General features: G+C 31.2%; 1 protein-coding gene across 2 annotated transcripts; it reads right to left on the reverse strand.

The window, feature by feature from the left end:
* Nucleotides 1-901: 901 nt before the first annotated feature.
* Nucleotides 902-22,434, reverse strand: LOC129917871 (sodium-dependent nutrient amino acid transporter 1). 2 transcript variants are annotated; one of them, XM_055998066.1, is made up of 8 exons: nucleotides 22,041-22,434; nucleotides 8,420-8,533; nucleotides 8,067-8,337; nucleotides 2,849-3,116; nucleotides 2,469-2,739; nucleotides 1,688-2,158; nucleotides 1,357-1,633; nucleotides 902-1,285 (listed from the first exon to the last, which is right to left on the reverse strand). In XM_055998066.1, the coding sequence occupies exons 2-8, from the start codon at nucleotides 8,525-8,527 to the stop codon at nucleotides 1,041-1,043; spliced, it is 1,911 nt and encodes a 636-aa protein (XP_055854041.1). In that variant the 5' UTR covers nucleotides 8,528-8,533; nucleotides 22,041-22,434; the 3' UTR covers nucleotides 902-1,040. The 2 variants fall into 2 exon arrangements, with proteins under 2 accessions (XP_055854041.1, XP_055854042.1); XM_055998067.1 differs by lacking the exon at nucleotides 2,849-3,116 and adding an exon at nucleotides 7,766-7,991 and having other exon boundaries at nucleotides 22,041-22,428.
* Between the last annotated feature and the right edge of the window lie 1,332 nt (nucleotides 22,435-23,766).

Consider the following 23,766-nt stretch of genomic DNA (forward strand, 5'->3'; position numbering starts at 1 on the left):
AAACGATTTAGTAAAATGCTGAAGCCATTTTAGTAATTTACTAAGTTAAATATCAGTCTGCTTTTTGACTTAGTAGCTTACTAAAATGACTTTACCATTTTTACTAAATCGTTTAAAATCTTGCGCCAATTTTTTCAAAGTTTCCTTACATTTAATGAGTTTCGTTGATAAAATAACTGTTATACTAAACATATGGCGGCGCTCCGGTCCATTAAAAATGATTGTTGGTTTGTCTTGATTATCGTCTCTTTGGATACCTTATCAATTCAAATAACTGTTATTTAAACAAAATGCATGTGGGACCATAAGTTCGCTACTTTTAGCCACAATTCAAAATAGTTTTATCAATTTAAGAACGAATCTTGAACTGAAGAGACAATAACCAAGAATTTATGTTTAATCCTTTTTTTACGACTTATCTGAGAAAAGAAATATGTATGTTTATTATTCAAAATGTGCTGTTTTGTATGATTTTTTTTAAATGATTTTATAGATTTTTCAGAGGCCTCTTGAGAGCAAGTCACAAGTCGTACAAATAATAGCGCAATATGAACTCAACTTAATAGTGAACGAATATTATTTGAATATAAAAAGTATTATTGTTTAAACAATTATTACCTAACTTCTTTGAAAATACCTTTTTTCAATAAAATGATCAAACAAACCATTAGCTCTTATTAATGGCTTTCTATTTACAATTTTTAATTGTGCATTCATTTAAGAATACGTAATAAATTTAAAACAAGTGATATCAAGCACTAAAGTTTTTTTTTTATATTGATGTTAGCTGATTCAAAGATAACTTTTAATATCGTATTCCTATAAGAATGTGTTTTTTTTTTTTTTGCTAATTATTCAATTTTATACGTCATCAATTTTATATATCATCAAATAAAGCCTCTTAAAAGTTTATAAAATCGTATATTTCTTCTTAGATAACAAAACTAAACCAAAGTTTTTACTTAGTATTTTAAAGCTAATTTAAGTATATTAAGGCCTCAGTCACGGATCGACTCCTCAGATATTTATTATTTTTCATTTTATCCGAAAAGATTTTGTCTAATACTTCCAAAAAAGCCCAAATTCCGCGTTGAGTCCTTATAAATTGCCATTTCTTTGTGATACTGCTCTCGAAGTACAAGATCGTTTGGTCCCCAATTGGCTTTTGGTCGGAATGCACCACGAACTTTTTCCATTAAAGTGTCACCAGGTTGTTTAACAATTGCCACACATGCCCAAATCGGTACTTGAGCTACTCCGAATGCTGTTATTGTCCATCCAATTGCTGAAATTATTATTAAGATCATTGTAGGAATATTAAACACTTAATGGGTATTATTGGTATTACGAACTTACCATATCCCCAGCTCGGAAATTTAACATCTTTGTAAGTGAGGGGCTCATATGCCACAAAGGTGTAAATCCAAATTGCAGTCATAATCAAGGGTGTAATCACCCCCCAACAAATTCTCCAATACCAGCTTGGACTCTTTCCGATCATGAATTGGGCATCTCGGCACAACCGATCAACACCGTAAACCCATGCAAAAACGTAAAGTTCAATAATTCCCAACGTAAGAGCAATCATTGATGCTCCGAAATAGTCAACCAGTGTTAGGATAAATTGTCCTCCCTAAGATTGAATTGATTAGATTAATTTCATAATGGTCCAAGTTTTCTATGTTACCGGTGTGACATAAAGCAATCCAAGGAGAAAACTAATAACTGAAATTCCAAGTGCACAATATGACTGTGGAATTTTAGGAAAACTGTCCCGAATGGCTGTCATTGTGCAAGAAGTCATGGCAATATTACTGCCAATCCCAAGGACAAACAGCATAACGAAGAAGAGAACCGAGAAAATCTGAGGCATAGCTTTGAATTTGGCAATGGCATCTGGATATGATATGAAGGCAAGACCAGTACCTCCTTTGACAACAGTTCCGACATCGGTTGTTCCGATTTCATGAGCTAAATGTCCCAATATACCGAATATCGTGAAACCTGCCAAAAGTGAGGTGAATGTATCAAGAAGAGTTACAATAGTTGCATCTCGATAGACGTTGTGGTTGAATTTGTTGTAAGACGAATACATGATGATGTTTCCGAAACAAACGGAGAGAGAATAGAAGACTTGAGTAACTGCAGCGTACCACACCTGTAAATAAATGAACAAAATAAAAAAGTTGTATTAAAAATTTAGAAATGTAAAGGAGAATAGAAAAGAGAAATGAAGATTTGATAGCAGAAAGAATGAAAAGAAAAAGAGAAAATAGCCGGGTTGGAAAATGAAAAGTAGAAAATATTGAGCAATAGAAAACAAATATGAAATTAAAGAGCAAGAATTAAAAAAAAAAAAAAACAGATACGAAATAATAGAAACTATTGATTTAGAAAAAAATTAAAAGTTGAAAGAAAAAAAAAAGAATATGGGAAAGAAGGATTTAACTGATAACTTTTTTTCGCACCTTTGGACTCAGAATCTTCTCCCATTGCGGTTTGATAAAATAGATTATTCCGTCAGCAGATCCTTCCAAAGTAACAGCTCTTATCAGTAAAATAATCATCACAATATATGGAAATATGGCAAGAAAATATGAAGCTTTTCCCGAACTCTTAACTCCACGAATGATCAACAAATAGATCATTATCCATGAGACAAATAATCCCAATACTAATGGCCAATTGGGATATCCAATACCATCAACAATTGAATCCTTTTCCTTAAGAACTTCTTTTCTATATTTTATAAACAAACAAAAAATTAACAATATTTTATTAAAAAAAAAGTCATTAGCTAGATGTTAAATAGAAAAGAACCAAACACCAATTGTTAGAATAAACTTACATAAAAAATAATTCAGAACTTGTCATTATTGTATCATTACTTGTTTTTTCCACAAATTTAAGATATTCTAAGTTAGATATAGAAGCAGAACTATTATATTCTCCTCCTGATGATGAATCAAAGCAACGGGCCTCCCATTCGGGTCGGCAATGTGCCCATGGTAATGGAAATCGGAATGAACTCGCAAAATAGTAACAAATCAATGCCACAACCGATTCGTAATATGTGCCAAGCAGGAACACCATAAATAATTGACCAAGTCCAACACCTTAGAAATTAGTTTTAATGTTAAAATTGTTTATGAATAAAATTAATGGTTAGTTTTTGATGAGTTAAAATTGTTAAAAGAAAAGTCTGTAGTGATAATTGTGATGGATGAAGATTAAAAAAATCGGAAAAGATTTTTGTATGAAAAAAGTCAATGAAACAAATGAAAACTGGGAATGTATTTGAAAATTAAAACCGTAGAACAAAACCTTCCACCTTTTAGATAATAACAAAACTTGTTAGTTCATAGTTTTCTTGATAATAATAAATTTAATTTTACACTTATGTCGGGATCAATCCAACAAAATCATCATAGGACAACTCATCATGTGACATGTGTAGGTCTGAGAAAAATCACAATTTCGGTTGGATCGAATTCATTTTGAGTTACTTTTATTTTAATATTTTTTTGGGAAGGGACATTTTACGGTGGTAGTTGTTCAGTTTTTTTTACGTCTCTTACTTATAGATAGAGAGCCGGCAGCATATTTTGGCAGTTTTGGTATAACCGAAATTCGAGTGTGTATATATCTAGATATGCACCACAGTATGTCAACGCAAAAATTCTGGCAGTGATCTTTTTCAGCTTTCTTTTGCCAGACGCATCCAAAGTGCAGTAAAAAATCAACTTTTGGCGTTTCGCTAGGTATAACCGAACAAATGATACACCAAAAAATCATAAAAAATTAGATTTTGTTATATAGGGGTCTGGGACAAAATTCCGAAATGCATTTTGACTTCAAAGCTCGAAAGATTTGACAGACCGTTTTTGATCTGTAGACAAAAAACCTTCAAAAAATTTAAATTTTTTGTATAAGGACAAAGGTACCTACTTATACAGGGTAATTTGCATAAGCTGTAATAAAAACCTAGGGCGTGTAGGTTGCACTCAGACAAAAAAAAAATCGTATGGGAGGAGGAATAAACCAAGATGGAATAATATAGTTGAGAGACCCATTAATTGCTTAAAGGACTCCTAATTTTTGACAAAAAAGATAATCGCAGGTGAAAAATAAGCGATTCTTAAAATATTTAGTAAAAAATGCGCTTTTGCATAATTTGAGCGTTTAAACCAGCAAATAGAGATATTATATTAATATTTGATCTTATGGTTACTGTTAACAAAAAAAAAGTTATTTGGTCTTTGAGAAAGAAAAACCAGAAACTATGTGTTTTTTGAATGAGAAAACATGTTTGAGATACCTTTGAGGAAAGCTGAAAAAGAACACTGCCAGAAGTTTTGCGTTGACATACTGTGGTGCATATCTAGATATGTACACACTCGAGTTTCGGTTATACCAAAACTGCCAAATTATGCTGCCGGCTCTTAGACTATTACTTTTTCCATTTTTTGTCGAAGGGCAACTACCGTTAATTTTTGTCCTAAAAACAAAATTTTATTTTACGCGTGGGTACCTAACAACAAAAAATTTTAAACTAGTTTGCAGTAAATCGCTTCAAATAGACGCACAGCCACACAGAATGACGCACGGATGAACTACATCCGAGGTAGATAAGTATTTTGTTTTGACATACCCTGAAGGATTCTAACCATATCGCCCACTTAGTTGTACTACCGATAAAAATACCTAAGAAACTCCGACTTGGGGGTTGTTGCAATATTGTATTAGTCTTCTTAACTGATTGAACCTAAATTTATTAGAAAACAATTAGAAGCCTATTAAGGTTTTTGGGGATCAAATTACAGTCAAATAATTTCGATCTCTGGTAAAAATTATTTAAAAATGTCGTATGCCATTTTTGAATATTCCATGCTTGAATCTGAACGATATGGATAAGCTGTCTTTCCATGTTTGAAAATTAATATAAAAATACATTGCTAATTATATATAGTGGAGTCAAATTAGCTTTATACCTCGGAATCCAGGGAAAGTCGATGCATCTGAAAAACGAGTATAGGACTGCATTATAAAAGGGTCAAATAAGAAAGTTAAAAAAAAAAATTTCACCGCTCTCGATTACAACAGTTTTTATGGACCGTTAACTGTCATTCCGTATGCAAGCGTTAATCGGAATTGCTGTCTCATTTTAGATTTTGATCAAACTTTGTAGGGATGTTCTCTAGGACTGTAAGGAAGCAAATCCATGATGATTTAATTTTAAGTTGCGTGGTTTCCCCGCTACCCGCATTCGAACTTTTTCAGAAGGTCATTTTTATGTTATTATAACTTTGCGTCTACTAAAGATATCTTTTTGTTTGAAACGCCAATTTAAAGCTTAAGAATAGTAATTTTTGAATATATATTACAAAAATTACGTAATAATTATCCCTGAATTAAAAATAATTTTTGAAAAACTGGTAATTTTGCTGATTTCTCATGGTTTTTGACTGGCTCCAGAACCTTGGCTATTATATGTAGGAAGCTTATACTTACCAAATATTAAATATAGATATTTTTCAACAAATTACATCTAAAATGAACTCGATGGCTGTACTCCTTATGCAAAAATTTTAAGTTCAAAGTATTGAGTATTTTAAAAAAGCTAATTTTTATACTGTCATTTTCTACGATTTGACTAAACGAAGAAATGTGAAACTTACAGTGTGTTAAGTTAAGAGTACGAACTAAATATACTATTAATTTCATGCTTCTATCTTATGTCAAACATAGTGCAATCATAGCCTTAAGTAAGGGTTATTTTGGCTTTTTAGCATTTTTGCGAATTTTCAAACAAGCGGTACACTAAGAAGATATGAAAATAACACAATTTTATTTAGAGGACTTAAAATTAAAAGTTTCAACTTAACACACTGTTAGTTTCATGTTTCTATCTTTAGTCAAATCGTAAAAAATCATATTATAAAAAAAATATTTTTTCAAAAAACTCAAAACTTTGAACTTAAATTTTTTGCATAAGGAGTACAGCCATCGAGTTCATTTTAGATGTAATTTGTTGAAAAATATCTATATTTAATATTTGGTAAGTATAAGCTTCCTACATATAATAACCAAGGTTCTGGAGCCAGTCAAAAACCATGAGAAATCAGCAAAATTACCAGTTTTTCAAAAATTATTTTTAATTCAGGGATAATTATTACGTAATTTTTGTAATATATATTCAAAAATTACTATTCTTAAGCTTTAAATTGGCGTTTCAAACAAAAAGATATCTTTAGTAGACGCAAAGTTATAATAACATAAAAATGACCTTCTGAAAAAGTTCGAATGCGGGTAGCGGGGAAACCACGCAACTTAAAATTAAATCATCATGGATTTGCTTCCTTACAGTCCTAGAGAACATCCCTACAAAGTTTGATCAAAATCTAAAATGAGACAGCAATTCCGATTAACGCTTGCATACGGAATGACAGTTAACGGTCCATAAAAACTGTTGTAATCGAGAGCGGTGAAATTTTTTTTTTTAACTTTCTTATTTGACCCTTTTATAAAGCAGTCCTATACTCGTTTTTCAGATGCATCGACTTTCCCTGGATTCCGAGATTTTACAAATTTTATGCCTAATTTGACTCGACTAATACCTACAAAAAGAAACGACAGTTGTTATCAAAATGTCTTGTTTTTGTTAAATAACCTAAGTGTTGTTTTTTAATGGCCAGCTTGTTGGTAAACATTCATTTATTTTACATTCAATGAACATTTATTTTAACAAAAGCTGAAATCTTTATTTTCTTTGTCAGAAAAACATTTCTTTTTCCAAAACATTTAACTAGTGAAACCGTAAAACGGCATTAAGACCAACATTAAGGACTAACACTGGTTTCATCTCGTTTCATAACTCAATCCAGAAAATTCTGCAAATTAATGGCGTTTTTAATTGGCAATCTGGAAGCAAAAAAAAGCAATCTGAATGCGTTCAATTGGGCAAAACTGACAGTTCTGATTCTGAAAAAAAGAGAATTTCTCTTCTGGTTTCAAAAACAGAATCAGAAGCAGAATCACTCACACATTCATAGATTTAAATGTCAGCAGTACAAAATGTTTGCAGCACAAATACAAATGAAATTTGGCGCGAATACACATATATGTGAAACATGTTAAACTCAAACAATACATTCACACCAAACTTCAGATTCTTCGGAATAAAAAAAACTGTTCAATTGGGATTCCGAATCGAAGAACAATTCCGGATTGCCAATTAAAAACGCCATAAAACAAAGTACCGACCATTCAACAAACTGTCAAATATCTCCAAAACCTTGAACATATTATAAACAAATCGTTTACCTAATTGTTGACACATTTTATTAACCTCCCAAACATAAACAACCTCTTTTCCTCCATCGAAAAGAAGTATCATTGTTAAATTTATATTTATCGCTATGGAACCATATCGTTCACACTTCAACCAAAGCCCCTGCCAGCCAGGCTGACAATTTGATTGAACTCTTCAATTCCAATCTATTCTCATTTTGATATCAATTGACTTTGTAATAAATAATAAATTTCCCCAATCAAACTATAGGATAGAAATCTGTTGCAATACCTCGTGTCTATGGAATCATCCGAAAGGAACTGACCTATACCGGTGTGAATGAATTACAGTTAAAAAAGCGTTATTTTGCGTGTGGCAAGATACAAACAAAACAAAAAACAATACTTCCACCACCACCATACCCCATTTAACATCAAAAGCTTTAAATTGTACACAAAAATAAGGAAAACTTACAAAAAATATAGCTCTGCCGAAGTTTGTCTTTCGCCAGCTAAAAAACTGATATTTGCAGAACTATTAATGCCCGAGGCTACACACGATGAGCCCCAAGCTTCTTGGCACTCCGTCCATGGCAAGACATTATAGAAGGAATCATACATGTACTTAAGGGTAATACCCATTATGGCCACATAATAAGTGGTAACCATTGAGATTGAGACCACTTGGCCAATACCCACGCCTAAGTTGAAAAATGATTTTAGAAGCATGATAGTTGATTCATCAAAATTGAACAAAAAAAGTTTTCAAGACTTACCTTTCATAGCGGGGCATAATTCAAAGGCCTTGACAGATCCTCGACTCGAGAACTGTCCGACGATCATTTCTAAATAATAGATTGGTTTACCAACTAAAAATAATACTATCAGGTAAGGAATGAGGAAAGCACCACCGCCGTTTTCCAATGCTGTGAAAGGGAATCTCCACACATTGCCCAAACCAACTGACATTGCTATGCATGAGAACAGAAATTCAATGTCATTTCCCCAGAGATCACGTTCAACGCCAGGTTTGGCAGCAGCTCCATTCTAAATATAGAAGTTAAAAATTTAAAATTTATTATGCAAAAAATATATCTTATTAAAAAAAATGAATATTTTTTGCACTTACCGGTGTGGATTTGGATGGATCAGGAGGATGATTTGGCTGTGTTTTGGTATGTCCATTTAAATTTTTGCCATCGTCTCCAACAAATGTTGGATTCACGTGTGTAGCCATTGTTGTCTAAAAGATAAATGAAATATAGAAGTTAAACAAAGTTGAATATTTAGACAAATAGATTTTAATATCTATGGATGGTGCTCTTAAGATTGTTATCTTTATCTTTATGGTTAATGTGATTAAGGAAATGACGAAAACTTTTTCTGAAAATTGTAAATGAGAGTATCTATGCAATTTATGAATTTGTCGGTTGGACTTCATTTAGTAACAATTGTCTGGTTTTTATCGTCAAATTTGATTTGTCATTTTATTGTTAAGCACGGCTAGGTTGTAAAAAATGTTTAGCATGATGACATACAAAAGAAAATTCAAACTGTTTTCGAACCCAAAATCTGGTTCTTATCTCAGGAAGTTTGAATGCATTATAAATGATGATTGATAAAAAACGAAACAATTTACCAACTTTTTTGGCAACAGAAGACTACGTGTGGTCTGATAAAATTTTTCAACTAAATGAAGACCCGACCAAAACCTTTAAAATTGTCAAATATTGCTTCGGAAATCAGAAATTTAAGACAATTTCGTAGTCAGCATAGTTCCCTGTCCCATTTTGGCTGAAAATCTGTTGAAAATTTTGAAGCAAACCTAATAGTGATGAGCTTTGAGCTTTCCATTAAGCTGAAATACGACCGAATTTTCAAATTATTTCTTCACGGGTTGATAAATCGTATCGCGAGGCATTGTTAAAAGTGGTAAAAATTAATTCTAGTGCACTCAATATATTGAAACAAAAGCCTTTTTCCAAAACGAGCAGAATTGGTCAAGTCGAAATACCAATATGGTACTCTCCATTTTTGGACAATGAAGCATTTTTTTAAAATTTTAATCATTAAAACTAATGGTGGTATAATATAGAAAAATAATTAAATTAAAACGATTTAATTTATGTAAACAACACTAAGTTTTTAACAACTTTATCAAAAAAGGCAAAACATTTGACCACTTTTGCTCGTCACTGTATATAGAGTCAGGGTGTCAAAACGCTGAACGATTCATTTGCATCAGAGGTCCAAGGTTCGATTCCCAAGACTTTTTACTTTAACTTTTTTTTATAAATACTCGTGGATTTTAAATCATTTTTGATTTTTTGATTCCAATACTTGGACTATCTTCGGATTCGACCTCTTCTGCACAAGTTGAATCGTTCAACGGTTTAATACCCTGATCAGGCGAAACGTGAGGATGATGGATGAGGTACGCTTTTTCGTGAATCCAACCGGTGTTCATCGTTTTATCATTTAATAAAAGGTATCACGTATAAAAAAAATAAAAAGAGCTGTTTAGAAACAACAAAATTTATATAAAAACTGACAAAATCATTGAATGCATGTTATCCGCTACTGACGGATTTAATTAAAAAAAGTTATAACACCAAAATGAACTAGTTCATTGCCTATATGTGAGCGATAGAAATTTTATAATAACCGTTTTATAAATTCTTGAATAATTTAAGTAACTTTTGGTATAAATAAAACAGTTTTAATAACCGTTTTAGTTTTTCTATGAAAAAAAGTTACTTATACACGACGGTGTACATATTGGTAAAACATTATTTCAAACAATTACCATTTTATGGACTCGTTTTGGGCTAACATTGAAATAACGATATTTTTTCGCATGAAATGTATTGTAAACAATAATTTTTTAAATAAAATATTTCGAGTTTTACCATTTGCGAGCATTGTGCATTCTTACACGATGTAAGAATTTTCATTTAATATTTTATCAGTTCGCGCAGAGCTTTTGGTACAAAATCTTTTGTTGAACATATGTACTAAATAAGTCCAAAATTTTAAGTTTGGCCTTATTTCACTTTTGAAAATTGACAAAAAGGCAAATTTTAAATTTTATTTTTGCAGTAAAAACCCATTAAATCGTTTTAAGGGTGATGCTTTAATCAATTCCCGAACCTCAATATAGTGTTATTTAAGTTTCTTTCTGTACGAAATACTACTTTAAATAGGTATAGCCCATTTTTTAAATTTCAGCACAATCATTTGACTGCTCTTGACCCATTTCTAAGTAAAGAAACAACTTTCAACAAAAAAGTCACACCAAAACAAGTTCGCTTTTTTTCTATGCAGTGACTAGACTTATCTTGTATAACGAAAGTGGTTTCATTGCATCTTCTTCTCGGCACACTCCAAACAAACTTGGTCATCGACATCGCGCAAAGCCAGTTGTATAGTGGCTCTTATCAGCTTAAATGCACTTTTGCTTTCGATATCGATATTCATTTAACTATCCGGCTATATTCAAGCTGGTACCTACTACCGGCAATAATCACAATCTACATGGTTTTAATTGGAAGTCAAGTGAATAAATCCAAGCAGTTATGTTGAACTGATATTGATTTTCAAGGTGAACATCTAGAGTTTATAGACACGAAGAGGCACATACATTGTGACGAAAGGGATTGAGCATGGATATTTACATAAAATATCATAATTTTTGTTGTGACACCTGTGAATACATTTATATGGAAAATCCCCAACATACAGTTTATTGATGTGTGAAAAATAATGCCGGGCATTTAAATAGTTCACCTTCAGAATTTTAAATTTAATCATTAATGAAACGTCCAAAATTTAATTTCATCCTCAAGGCACCGCACAGTGGCACAGTAGGAATATAATTCGATACGTGACAATGATTCTGCTACGTCATTATATGGTCTGGAAAAGCACCATTGTGAATTTAATGTCATACACACACAGTTACTGGTTAATTGTTATTTGCTCTCAAATCTGATAATAATGAGTGCTAATGAGAATTATCAGTCTTGAGTGTCAATTAGAGATTAATTATATTTACCTTTTAATAAACTGAATAATTTATGAGAGATAGTTAATTATAGAACAGAATTTGTTTGACATTTTAATGAATGAATGCAGAGATAAAACTGTTTTCCTAAAATGCATTCGTGTGGCTGTCGAATAAATGGATTATAAAATTTTCGCCAAGATAAGAATGAAAAGCTATTGGAGCTGTTTCAAAATTATATTGCAGGAAGCCGATGAAGCTTGAAATAGAATTTTTTATCAGATGAATGTGTTTTGTGTAAAATGCAACGGAAGAAACCACCAATCTAACTTGCACCAAAAGATTAGAATATTATTAATCTTGATGGTAATCATAATGAATTTATTGATTTCGGATATTTCCCTGTGCACTTTAATGCAACTACCTACCTTTATTAATTTGTTCTGGGGAAAGGGGAACAACTCTATTTAGACGAGAGCTGACTTTTGTTATTAGCGATGAAAAATCCATCAATATCAACAGCTCTTTTCTCATATTAATTTTAATGGCGAGCAGAAACTAGCTTAACGGAAAATGTAAAAAAAAATGCTGTGGGAGGAGGGTTATTTCCACGTGAAACTTAAAGGACCGAATATTTCCCAATGCAAAAAATGCATTATTTAACCATTTAAAACAGCAACGAGCTTTCAAGTGCCAACGGTGACCAGTTTTTTTTTTTATCAATAACCTAAGTTTAAACTTATACGGCCACGGTGGCGTATGTGTAACCTTTTTTTGCTTGAGATATAGGTACCATAGTACAAGTTTAGGATTCGTAATAAAATCGAACTTGAGATAGCAATGAAACATGTCATTATGGAGAATGCCATAAAAGTGGGTCCCGCAATTCTGTCTGTCTGTATATACCTCGATCTACAGCCTAAACTAGTAATGCGATTTTCTTCACATTTGGTAATTAACAGTTATGGGTAATTCCCTAGAGGAGAAATTGAAATTTTTGTATAGGATCAAAAATAACAGCACTTTTAAAATAACAGAAATAGAAAAGTTAATTTTTTTTTTTCAAAATCGGCTCTAAAGATTTTGATTACAATTTTTGTGTGCAATGTAAAACATAAGACCCAACTTTTGAAATAAAAAAAAAATTATAATTTTTGTACCGTTATTAACGGTACATGCCATGGAACAGTTTTTTTGGTTTCTGAATACCTCTTACAAGACTATCTCGGTTTCAACTATAATTTTTATACAAAAGTGTTTAAGTAAAGGTAATATTAAAAGTTTTCAAAAAATATTTCAATATTTTTTGTTTGTTTGAAAAATCAGTTTTTTTCGAAAACGGGTTGGTTTAAAATTTTTAAATTTAGTTTTTACATTTAAATTAATTATTTCTTCAAAATGGCATAAAATCTTTTTTTTTTGAAAAATGTTAGAAAATTTGTATATGTACCTATAAAAAATTATTTAAAAAAAAACCGCTCTAACGATTTAAATTTTTTTTTAATTCCTTTTCATACAATTAAGAAATCAGATGACATTGATCACAAAGTCAAAATCATTAAAGAGGGTGTTTAATTAATTAATTATAAAAACAGATTTATGTACCTACAGTGACGAGCAAAAGTGGTCAAATGTTTTGCCTTTTTTGAGAAAGTTGTTTAAAACTTAGTGTTCTTTACATAAATTAAATCGTTTTTATTTTATTATTTTTCTTTATTATGCGACCATTAATTTTCCTGATTAAAATTTTAAAAAATGCTTCATTGTCCAAAAATGGAGAGTATTATATTGGTATTTGGACTTGACCAATTCTGCTCGTTTTGGAAAAAGGCTTTTGTTTCAATATATTGAGTGTACTTGAATTAATTTTTACCACTTTTAACAATGCCTCGAGATGTGATCTATCAATCTGTGAAGAAATAATTTTAAAATTCGGTCGTATTTCAGCTTAATGGAAAACTCAAAGCTCATCACTATTAGGCTTGCGTTATTTTACTGCCCTTACAATTTCTTCAAAATTTTCAACAGATTTTAAGTCAAAATGGGTCAGGGCCTTATGCTGACTATGCAATTGTCTTAAATTTCTGATTTCTGAAGCAATATTTGAGAATTTTAAAGGTTTTGGTGGGGTCTTCATGTAGTTGAAAAATTATATCAGACAACATGGAGAAAATTTTAAAGAAACTGTAAGGGCAGTAAAATAACGCAAGCCTAATAGTGATGAGCTTTGAGTTTTCCATTAAGCTGAAATACGACCGAATTTTAAAATTATTTCTTCACAGATTGATAGATCACATCTCGAGGCATTGTTAAAAGTGGTTAAAAGTGGTAAAAATTAATTCTAGTACACTCAATATATTGAAACAAAAGCCTTTTTCCAAAACGAGCAGAATTGGTCAAGTCCAAATACCAATATGATACTCTCCATTTTTGGACAATGAAGCATTTTTTAAAATTTTAATCAGGAAAATTAATGGTGGCATAATAAAGAAAAATAATAAAATAAAAACGATTTAATTTATGTAAAGAACACTAAGTTTTAAACAGCTTTTTCAAAAAAGGCAAAACATTTGACCACTTTTGCTCGTCACTGTATACATATTTACATCAACGGAAATGCTTTAATAAAATCAAATTATAATTTTGCCTTATTTTGCCTTATACTGTGCGGTATCAAAACCTCATGACTGTACATATTTGTTTTTAAAAGTTAGCTCTGTAATTTCTTATTAATGTGTGTATTTAAAAAGACAAGATCAAAAATTTGTCACTCATATTTTATAAACGAAGAACTTTTGCGAGAGCGTAAAAATCTAGTATTTTTGAAAACCTATGTATATATTCTGGGATGGGAGGGTTGAAGTCAATAACATCAGCTTTAAAAAAAAATTTTTCCCCCATTTGCAATGCATTGAACCAAAATATTTTGTGCTAGCACAGAATATTATGGTTCATTTGGGAGATTATTTGTCAAATTTTTAATTAATATTTAAACAAGTGGTGAAAAGTAAACTTTCGTATACCTGTGCAAATAAAAGTGAAATTTCTCTGCAGACAAAAATAACGACTAGGGCATGTTTGTTTTAATTATAATACATATTAGCTTACTCAAGATATTTTGTTTTTATTAATTCAAAAACAAGAACAAAAACATATATTTTTACCTAAATTTAGTCAGGTTAATTCTGAGCTTTTTCAAACTATAGTAAAATTTTTCAATTCAGGAATTCTCTTTTCGTTTTTCAATGTTTTTCAATTTTCTACCACCAACGTTACAAATCTGGAAAAAAATAATTTAAATGTAATACCTCTGGTAGAGGTCAGTTCCGTTGAAAAAGATATCAGCAATACTGCATTGAATGTTATCACTCGGTTTTGATATATATTTTATTTAGTTTTCTGTTAGCTAATAACCAAGGTTAAAATAATATAGAACATTCAAATCATAAAGATAATAAAATACAGAAATCTTTTGAATATAAAACTACAATAAATATAAAATGGCATTAGTTTTGAGACACCTACAATGATCTATCTTAAAAACGTGAATAGAAATATTAACAAAAACGGACTTATCAACTTTTTATTAAAAAAACAAAAAAAAACTGCAATTTATCGAGATGTGCTTTTGAATAATTTATTAATAGATACATATATCAAAGAGAATGAATGAACGCTTTAGACGTCAGCTGACAGAAAATCAAATAATTTGTTGTAAAAAAATGTGTTTAACTTTCCTCCTACATAGTGCAAAGCAAAAGCACAATTTTAACAAAATTAGTTTCAACAGACTGCACTCTTTAATTGGAAGCTTTATTAAAATTCATATTATAGTAATTTAAAGGAATTCCATGAAGCTTGATCTAGTTTTTATTTACATATCCATTCTTGCGATTGATATCTGTCATTTACAATGAGTTAAACGTGTTAACAGAGTTCAAATTTTGTGAAATGGTCGAAATTGTTTATTTAAAAGCAGGTCACGTTTAATTGTTGATTTTTTTTTCACTTAAATGGGCATTTGAAGAGACGCTTTGACAAAATTTATATATTAAATTATTTAGTATGCCGGAAACGTACAGATACAACCTTGAAATCAAATGGCATGACCCTTATTCGAGACTGGTTTATGTTTATTTGTTTTTATTTTTTTTATAATGAAAGAAAAAGTTAACCATATGTAGGTATCTAAACATCCAAATCTAGATTGCTATACAACTTCTGCCTTCAATACACTTACTGTTGATTTTCTTTTGAAGATTTTTAATGATATTTTTACGTATATACAAAAACCAGGGGTCAATCTACTGTAGTTACTGCACCCGAAGTGAAGATAGAAGGCAGCAAAGTTATCGAAATTCGGTTCTTTGAAGTTTTTAAGAATGTAGTCAAAGCATTTAACTTTAAATGCAGTATTGCAATCATCAGAGTATTTAATACATTTGTAGGTTCTTTTCCTTAACCAATTTTGCCCCTGTTTACCCTTTTTGAAATGATTTCAATTTCTGTTGTTCAGAGAGTAAAGGTGTGCAGGCAACAAATATTCAGTTTAAAACTTGTATTATATTAGCAAACTAATCGTTATCACCCTGTAACTTTATGAATATTTTTGTCTTCTAAATAAACGGCTGTAACATAAAAATAATCATAAAAATGAAATAATATAATAAATAGCTAACTATTAAGAAGGTACTTAATTTAAATTAGCTTTTATCTTCACATGAATGTGAATATGTACCCATATTTTATACCTCCAAAAATAGATACTTTTTTCTATGATATTTGAGCAAAAACCCTAACTAGTATATTTATTTGATCATCCCACTCTTTTTAGATTAAAATAAAAAAAATACGGTCGTAGACTCTAAAATTATTGGTACAAATCTGGAAATAACAAATAAAGCTAATATTTTAAGACCAGATATTATTTATACAAACATTAACAAATAGTCCGGGCGGCCACTGCAGAAACGCTCAACTCATCGAGCTAAAGAAAATTTCAAATGGGAAGTGAAAGAGGGCTATTAGTAGTTACGAAAACCACAGGTCTTCCCGTTCGCATCCTGGCACGATTGGTGTGGTAAAGTGCATCGTGCATCTCATAGAGTTAAAAGACAATATTGGTGTCAAATTAAAGGTGCTATTGTCAGCTATCAAAATTCAGAGGTCTTCCGGGCGAAAGTCTGGCAGTTTTGTCATGCAGCCCGTTTTAAGGTTAGAAGCGATAAAAGTGAGTTTTTTCATAAAGTCTTGTTTTTTGGTATTTTGGTGGATGAGTTAAGGAGTTTTTTCACTATAAAATAAAAATAAGAGTTATTAGCATTTAAATATAAAACGATGTTTTGGAAAAAGCTTGATAGTTTATTAAAAATGACCCAAAGTATATGCAAAACTACGAACAATTCACGAAAAAGTCTCAAATAATACGCTGCGCCCCTTACAACTTACCGAATTAAAAGGCGAATTTAATTTCAAATTAAAGCTAATAATGTCTTTTTTTGAAAACCAGAGGTCTTCCAAGCCAAAAATTGGAAGTTAGGTCACGCAGCTTGTTTTAAGGTTAGGAGCGTTTTTCACTTAAAACGTTCAAGCAGGCTGGGGGGTGAAATGACAAGATGTGGCTTGGAAGACCTCTGGTTTTCAAAAAAAGACATTATTAGCTTTAATTTGAAATTAAATTCGCCTTTTAATTCGGTAAGTTGTAAGGGGCGCAGCGTATTATTTGAGACTTTTTCGTGAATTGTTCGTAGTTTTGCATATACTTTGGGTCATTGTTAATAAACTATCAAGCTTTTTCCAAAACATCGTTTTATATTTAAATGCTAATAACTCTTATTTTTATTTTATATTGAAAAAACTCCTTAACTCATCCACCAAAATACCAAAAAACAAGACTTTATGAAAAAACTCACTTTTATCGCTTCTAACCTTAAAACGGGCTGCATGACAAAACTGCCAGACTTTCGCCCGGAAGACCTCTGAATTTTGATAGCTGACAATAGCACCTTTAATTTGACACCAATATTGTCTTTTAACTCTATGAGATGCACGATGCACTTTACCACGCCAATCGTGCCAGGATGCGAACGGGAAGACCTGTGGTTTTCGTAACTACTAATAGCCCTCTTTCACTTCCCATTTGAAATTTTCTTTAGCTCGATGAGTTGAGCGTTTCTGCAGTGGCCGCCCGCTCTAAAACATTTATACAAAATATAAATATATCGTTCAGAGTTTTCTTAGATCCGTTTATAAGTCAACAAAAAACTTAAGAGATAGTAGTAAACAAATTAAAACTAATTCATAATTGTTTACCTTCTTGAAGTTTGTTAAATCACAACAACACGAATTCTCAACAAAAGGAAATACTTGTACTAAATAGTTATGATTTATATTTCTTGGAAATAACAATTTAATTGTTCATACTTCAATAAACAATAAACGAATGAATCATTTCTACTTAATTATTTTGAAAAGATACTCAATTAATAAATTTGCATTTACCCATACGTATTCAAGTAAGCAGGCATAACATTATGTTGTGACCTTAATGAGTTCAAACCACAAAATGCAAAATTTTGCACGTCGTCATTTTGAGTAGTCACAATCAAACCTATGAGAGTTTTAAAAATCAAAAGTGCATTATGAAATGATTAATTGAATTTTGAAGAAATAAATTGATTTATATTTAATTCAGTTTGGATCGGCGCGATCCAGTGTATAAAAATAATCAATTCCAATAAATTGTATTGAATGATGGAGTTTATGGAAGTTGATATTGTTGATACATCCGAGCTCGATCACACTTCTTTGATTGGGACAAATTATGTTCCTTTTGAGAACGTCAATTTATGCATCTGCATAAGGGTTAAACGGTTAGTTGGCCGGTGTGGCGCTTGGTGCGGCGCACTTGAGTTTAGACAGTCAAAATTGCAAACAATATCATTCAACTAATTAATCAACTGTCGTATTTTTATATATGTCGATTTTAGTATTTAGAATTAAATAAAAATTGAGTTGGTAGTACTGTCTCAAACATCTATAACAAATTTCATGACAATATCTAGATCTAGACCTAGTTAATCTTGCGTTTTAAAAGCAACCAAGAGTAATTTTTTCAATTTCTGATTTGATTGAATTTTCAAATGCGAATTTTGCAAAAATCCTTATCGAGTTATTTAAGGGAAAAAGAAGTGTTGTAGAAACAAAGCATTCAGGACAACCAACTACATCAACCATCAACAGATGAACAAATATTAATTTGTAATCAATGTGGAAACGCTCAATTTTTTTTCAAAATATTTGTAAATTGATTTTTAAGTTTTTTTTTATAATTTTTTTTTTTTTTTGAAAATTTTGTGTTTTTTTCTTTGACTGACTCGAGATTCGTTTGTACCTACCTAAAGCTTATTGAAGTAATTTTCGAAAACTCGCACAAGGTAAAGCAGGAAAAATTTTGCTCAAAAGATGATTAGTTTGGAGTCTCATAGTGATTTGAAAAACTATCTCGGAGATTAAAAACAAATAAATTCCAATTAATTGGCGGAAAGCCAAGCCGAACAAAATGTGCTCAGCCAAATGCGAAGCGGAAAAAAATTTTGCCCACGGAAGAATCAATATTGAGGTGTGAAAATAGAGCAAATAGTTTTCCGCATCGCGTTTGCCGAGTATAACATAAACATCTTTGGTGTTTGGTACTATCATACAATTGCCAAAACGGGATTTTTTCATTTAATGTATATAAATGTTTTCAAAAGCTTTTGAAATTGCTGTATAAATGTTGAAAATTGACGTAAAAACCAATTTTTTAAAGTTGGTCTTATTCCACTTGGACTAATTTCATTACACCAATTGAAGATTTAATGAAGAAACTTTCGAAAATTGACGAGTGTTCCAGTTTTGAATACTTACTTACTTACTTAGGGTGACCAGCGTTGCGGATTTGGGCCCCAACCAAGAAGCTTCGCCAGCCAGCTCTTTTGAATACTTATTTAAGTAATTTTTTGAGATTTAGTCGAATTTAAAAGATATTTGTTTCCCTTTTTACTTGCGATATAGGTACTATATATCAAGTTATGCATTCGTACAAAAATAAAAAGTTGAGATAACATTTTTCCATGACATTACGATGGTAGACAATGCCAAAAAAGTGGGTCCCGGAAGTCCGTCTGTCTGTCTGTCTGTCTGTCTGTCAGTCTGTCAGTCTGTCTGTCTGTCTGTCTGTATAAGGAGCTACAGCCTAAACGGATGGACCGATTAATGTCAAACTTGGTATGTAGCGTTATTTGGCGACTCTCCAGAGGGGTTTTTGGAATTAATTTTTTTGGACCAAAAATAACGGTACTTGTCATATACCGATTTTAGTAAAATTAAAATAGCTCGAAAACGGCTCCAACGATTTTGTTTAAAAAATTCAAATGTTAGTTTTACGCTAAGGTCTATATTTCAATGAAAAATTTTTTATTTGAAAATCATTATTAACGGTACCTGCCATAGAACCGTTTTTTTAAAATTCGAATATCTCCGAAACTTCTTATTGGATTTCAACGAAACTTTTTGTGAAGAAGCATTTATATAATTTAAATATAAACCAAAAATAAAATTTCCAAAAAAATAATTTTTGGATTTTTAAAAAAATTTTGAAAATTTTTTTTTGAAAAATGAAATTTTCGAAAACGGGACATTGAATTTTTTTGAAATTTTGTTTTTAGATGTTGATTAGTGATTTCTACAAAATGGCATTACAATTTTATTTTTAAACTTTTTTTCCAAAAAATTATTTATAAAAAATTGTTTTTTTAAAAAACGGCTCTAACGATTTTGAAAATTTTTTTTCTAAAAATGCACGTTAATATATCAATCAAAACTGCATACTTGTTTTGGAGGGCAATTTAATTTCAGATTTTATTTTATTTTTTTTTTTAAACGAATTTTATTTTTTTTTCCAAATTTCTACATAAAAAGTCTTAAAAATTTAAGCAACTTTAACTCCAAGAGCAAGTTCGTGCGACCCAGTCGTGCATTTTATTTTATAAATGTTTTGGAGAGATATTGCAAAGAAATTTAGAAGATGAGAGTTCGTATTATGAATTTTTGCTTTCCTACTTGGTTATAAATTTTTAATCGATGGGCCAAAAGTCCACAGGAATTTTGTGGGAACTTTTGACCCACTTGGGTGGGTTGTAAGTCCATAATTAATTTGTGGAGCTGTGACCCACACTAGTCAGCCAGTAGTCCATTATGGGCTTTTGGCCTGTGGCTTTTGTGTGTGGCTTTTGACCCTGCACCTCAAAAGTTATGTTGTTATCTCTAGTTCAGAAATTTGTATCCATTGTTATTAACGGCATCTCGAAATGAAATTTAATCAATTAAACAAACTCTCAGAACATTCCCTTCACGAGATACAAACTTATACCTGTATAAAAAATTACTACAAGCATGAAGACCTTTCGTGTCATATAGGTCACTATGTATGTTACAACGATAAGAAGCAATCCATAGAAAAGTGCATGGTTCTCCTTGAGCATCGAATTATAGCTTAACTTGTTGTTTTAACAGATTTTATTCTTACAAAGTAATGTTTTCAAAAACTTTATTTAATTCCATGAATTTTATAAAAATTTTGCCAAAATCCCAACTGCCTCATCGTTTTTGAATAATTAAAATCGATACATCATCATGACACGGAAGTAAAACCATCTTCTCATTTAGCACAAGAACACAGAATTTAAAAAAAAAACACGAAAATCACATCGCGATAACAACACACACAATTTCCTCATTTTGGCCAACACAGCAATGGAAGATTAATTACTTTACTTAAAAACCTTTAAAAAAAAAATTTTTTACTGCCAACTCTTTGTTTTGTTTATACATATTCGTATTCGGAGTTTAACCTAATTTTTTTTGCGAAATTCCGTTATAACCTGCGAAAGGCTCAAAACCAGCTAACAACTCCAGATGCAACTCTCCGATAAGTATTGCCAAAAAAATAAAAGAAGAAATTTACCAAAAAAAACTCCTTGTATAATGAATAGAGTGGTATGAATCAGTTTAAACCGCCAAAAACTGGTTGCTTGCAGTTTGTTTCTTTATTTTTATTTTTTTCTTCTCACAATACGACACGACAGAAAACCGCACATCACCAAACCAATGGCTTTTACTTTAAGTCTTAAGTGCGAGTTAAGCCTCCGAAGGAAAATTCAAGATTAATGTTGGTCGCAATGGTGTTGCCTCTTTGCCTACCGCACAATATCTACTTTCGGTTTCACCGGCTCTTGTAATGAACCCATCCAGAGTCTTACATGACACCTCATTTTCCAAACATGCAAAAAGAAAATGGCCAAAGTAACACAGTTCGATGGGCGACAGACGTCACCGACATTATTACCAGCTCGGTTACCTAATACTAAACAAAGCTTAAGTTATTCCCCTCAAGCTACGAGGCGCGAAGAATAGGTTAGCACCGCGCGCGCTACATTAGACAAAACAAAAAAGGTAAAAGTGAGTGGCCATCATTACGAATTTTCAACAGCAACAATGATGGTTCTTGAAGGCCCAATGTGAGCTTAAGCTCACGCCAACTGGTAATATAAGATTCCGGAACAAAAACAAATCTGCTCTTTTCAAAGCTCTTTGGGCCAAGGTGTAATTTAATTGCAGCTCTACAGAGCTTGAAAAATAAACATACAATTCTGCAACAGGAAAGGGAAACCAATAAACACGGTAGTGCCATTGTGTCGTTACTTACCTTTCAAAGAAATAGGTCCTTAAGGTGGTTTAAAAAAGTAAAAACACAAACAAAGACACACAATTTTTGAAGAATCCGCAAATTGCGAGGAGAAAATTATATATCTTTTTTATCCGCAAAGATCTTCACATTAAATACAAGATTACACAATGTGGCTCACTTTCAACGGTCTACCTTTTTTTTATCTTTTAAATAGCGCACTTTTGTTTTGAATCCGTTTTAGCACATCATACGGCGGCGACAATAACGTTAAACATTACCGAGATTGCGAAGCGAACTGAGCTTAAAATGATCGTGTAGCGGAGTTAATATTCTGATTTCAGATTGTTTTGCCATGTGCGAGGCAGATACAATTATTGTCGGTAAGGTAGATTGTGGTAGTGCATACTGGTAACAGGTAGCTTTTGCTAACCAACAGATATCGTAAGCTCTTTAATTTTTGTTTTCCAATTTCATTGACAGTTAATTGATAGTCGAAGATTTTTTTGTAAGTTTAAATTATAAATTTTATTGAAACGTTTGAAAAGCTTAGTGGTGTGAGAATGTTTAAAAATCATTTAATATTGTTGCATATTTTTAGGAGGCTTAAAGCGACAGATCATACTTTGATAGTTTCAAAAAGTTATAAATTTTATACATCCGGTCAAAGGAAAACAAAAATATTTCAAAATAAAATTTTAACCGATTTTTGGAAATTTCTCGAGCATTAAAAGTGATTTCATCCCATAGAATTTTTCACTATTAACGGAATATATGTATATGCATTTAATCGTTTCTTGAAGTTTAGGAAAAAACTATAAAATTTGGTATACCTTCTGTTTCTTGCAAAGGAGCTTAAAGTGGTGAAAAGTGAAAAACTTATTAAATAAAATTTTTGTTTAGATGGCCATGCAAGACTTTTGTGCTTTATTTCAGGCATGTACAATTGTACATGTGCAGTGTCGCGCAGTATTTTAAATTTTCTGACCCGATAAATGTTGCATGTATCAAATTCCATGAGAAAACTTTTTTAAGTAGTTTTTTATAAACAAAGGAAAAAAAATAATGAAAATTAAATTATTATTATTGCATAATGAATTGGTAGCCAGCCACATATTTCATCTCAACAAAAAAATAAAAAATACCAGCTCAAAAAAATAAATTACTATTTTGAAAGAAAGATTAGGTACATGTTATCTTGGAACCCCAAAAAATATTACTTGAATAATTTTATAGATACCAACAAATGCTAGTTAGATCAGGGGCAAAAAAAAAAGAAATAGGCCGTATACGTACTTTTTTATTTGTTCTTATTTTCTATATCAAAAGGGCCTCAAAATTTAGTCTTTCCCCGGGGCCCCGACAACTCAACGTACGCCCCTGTACATAGTTATTTCATTCTTGTTAATTTAATTTGAAAACCTTAAACAATCGAGGTTTTCGTTTAAAAGACATATATTTTGAGTTTCTTTAATCGTATCCTCAAGACTAAGGTCTTCAGAGGCCTATTCAGAACTACAAATTTGTGTTTTGTCAATTACATATACAAATTATTAGGAGAGTTATGAAGATCAAATTTGTATTAAGAAAGTACTTGACTAGAGTAAAAAAATTTGCACAAAGAAGGTCAAAGGCCATTGGAAAAGAATAATTTAATTTCTATGGAAAAATATTTCTCGCCAATATTACTGTCATTTACGGAAAAATCGGTCTTAAAAATCTTTTTTTTTTGTTTTTTTTTTGTTTC

This window comes from Episyrphus balteatus, chromosome 4 (assembly GCF_945859705.1).
Source record: "Episyrphus balteatus chromosome 4, idEpiBalt1.1, whole genome shotgun sequence".
Taxonomy (NCBI): Eukaryota; Metazoa; Arthropoda; class Insecta; order Diptera; family Syrphidae; genus Episyrphus; species Episyrphus balteatus.

What these genes read in the sequence shown, in the direction of transcription:
- LOC129917871 (XM_055998066.1), bottom strand. Translation starts at nt 8,527, where the DNA reads ATGGCTACACACGTGAATCCAACATTTGTTGGAGACGATGGCAAAAAT. An exon ending in ATCCATCCAAATCCACACCG is followed by an intron (nt 8,338 to 8,419) that starts GTAAGTGCAAAA and finishes TTCTATATTTAG; the next exon opens with AATGGAGCTGCTGCCAAACC. An exon ending in ATTTCCGAGCTGGGGATATG is followed by an intron (nt 1,286 to 1,356) that starts GTAAGTTCGTAA and finishes TAATAATTTCAG; the next exon opens with CAATTGGATGGACAATAACA.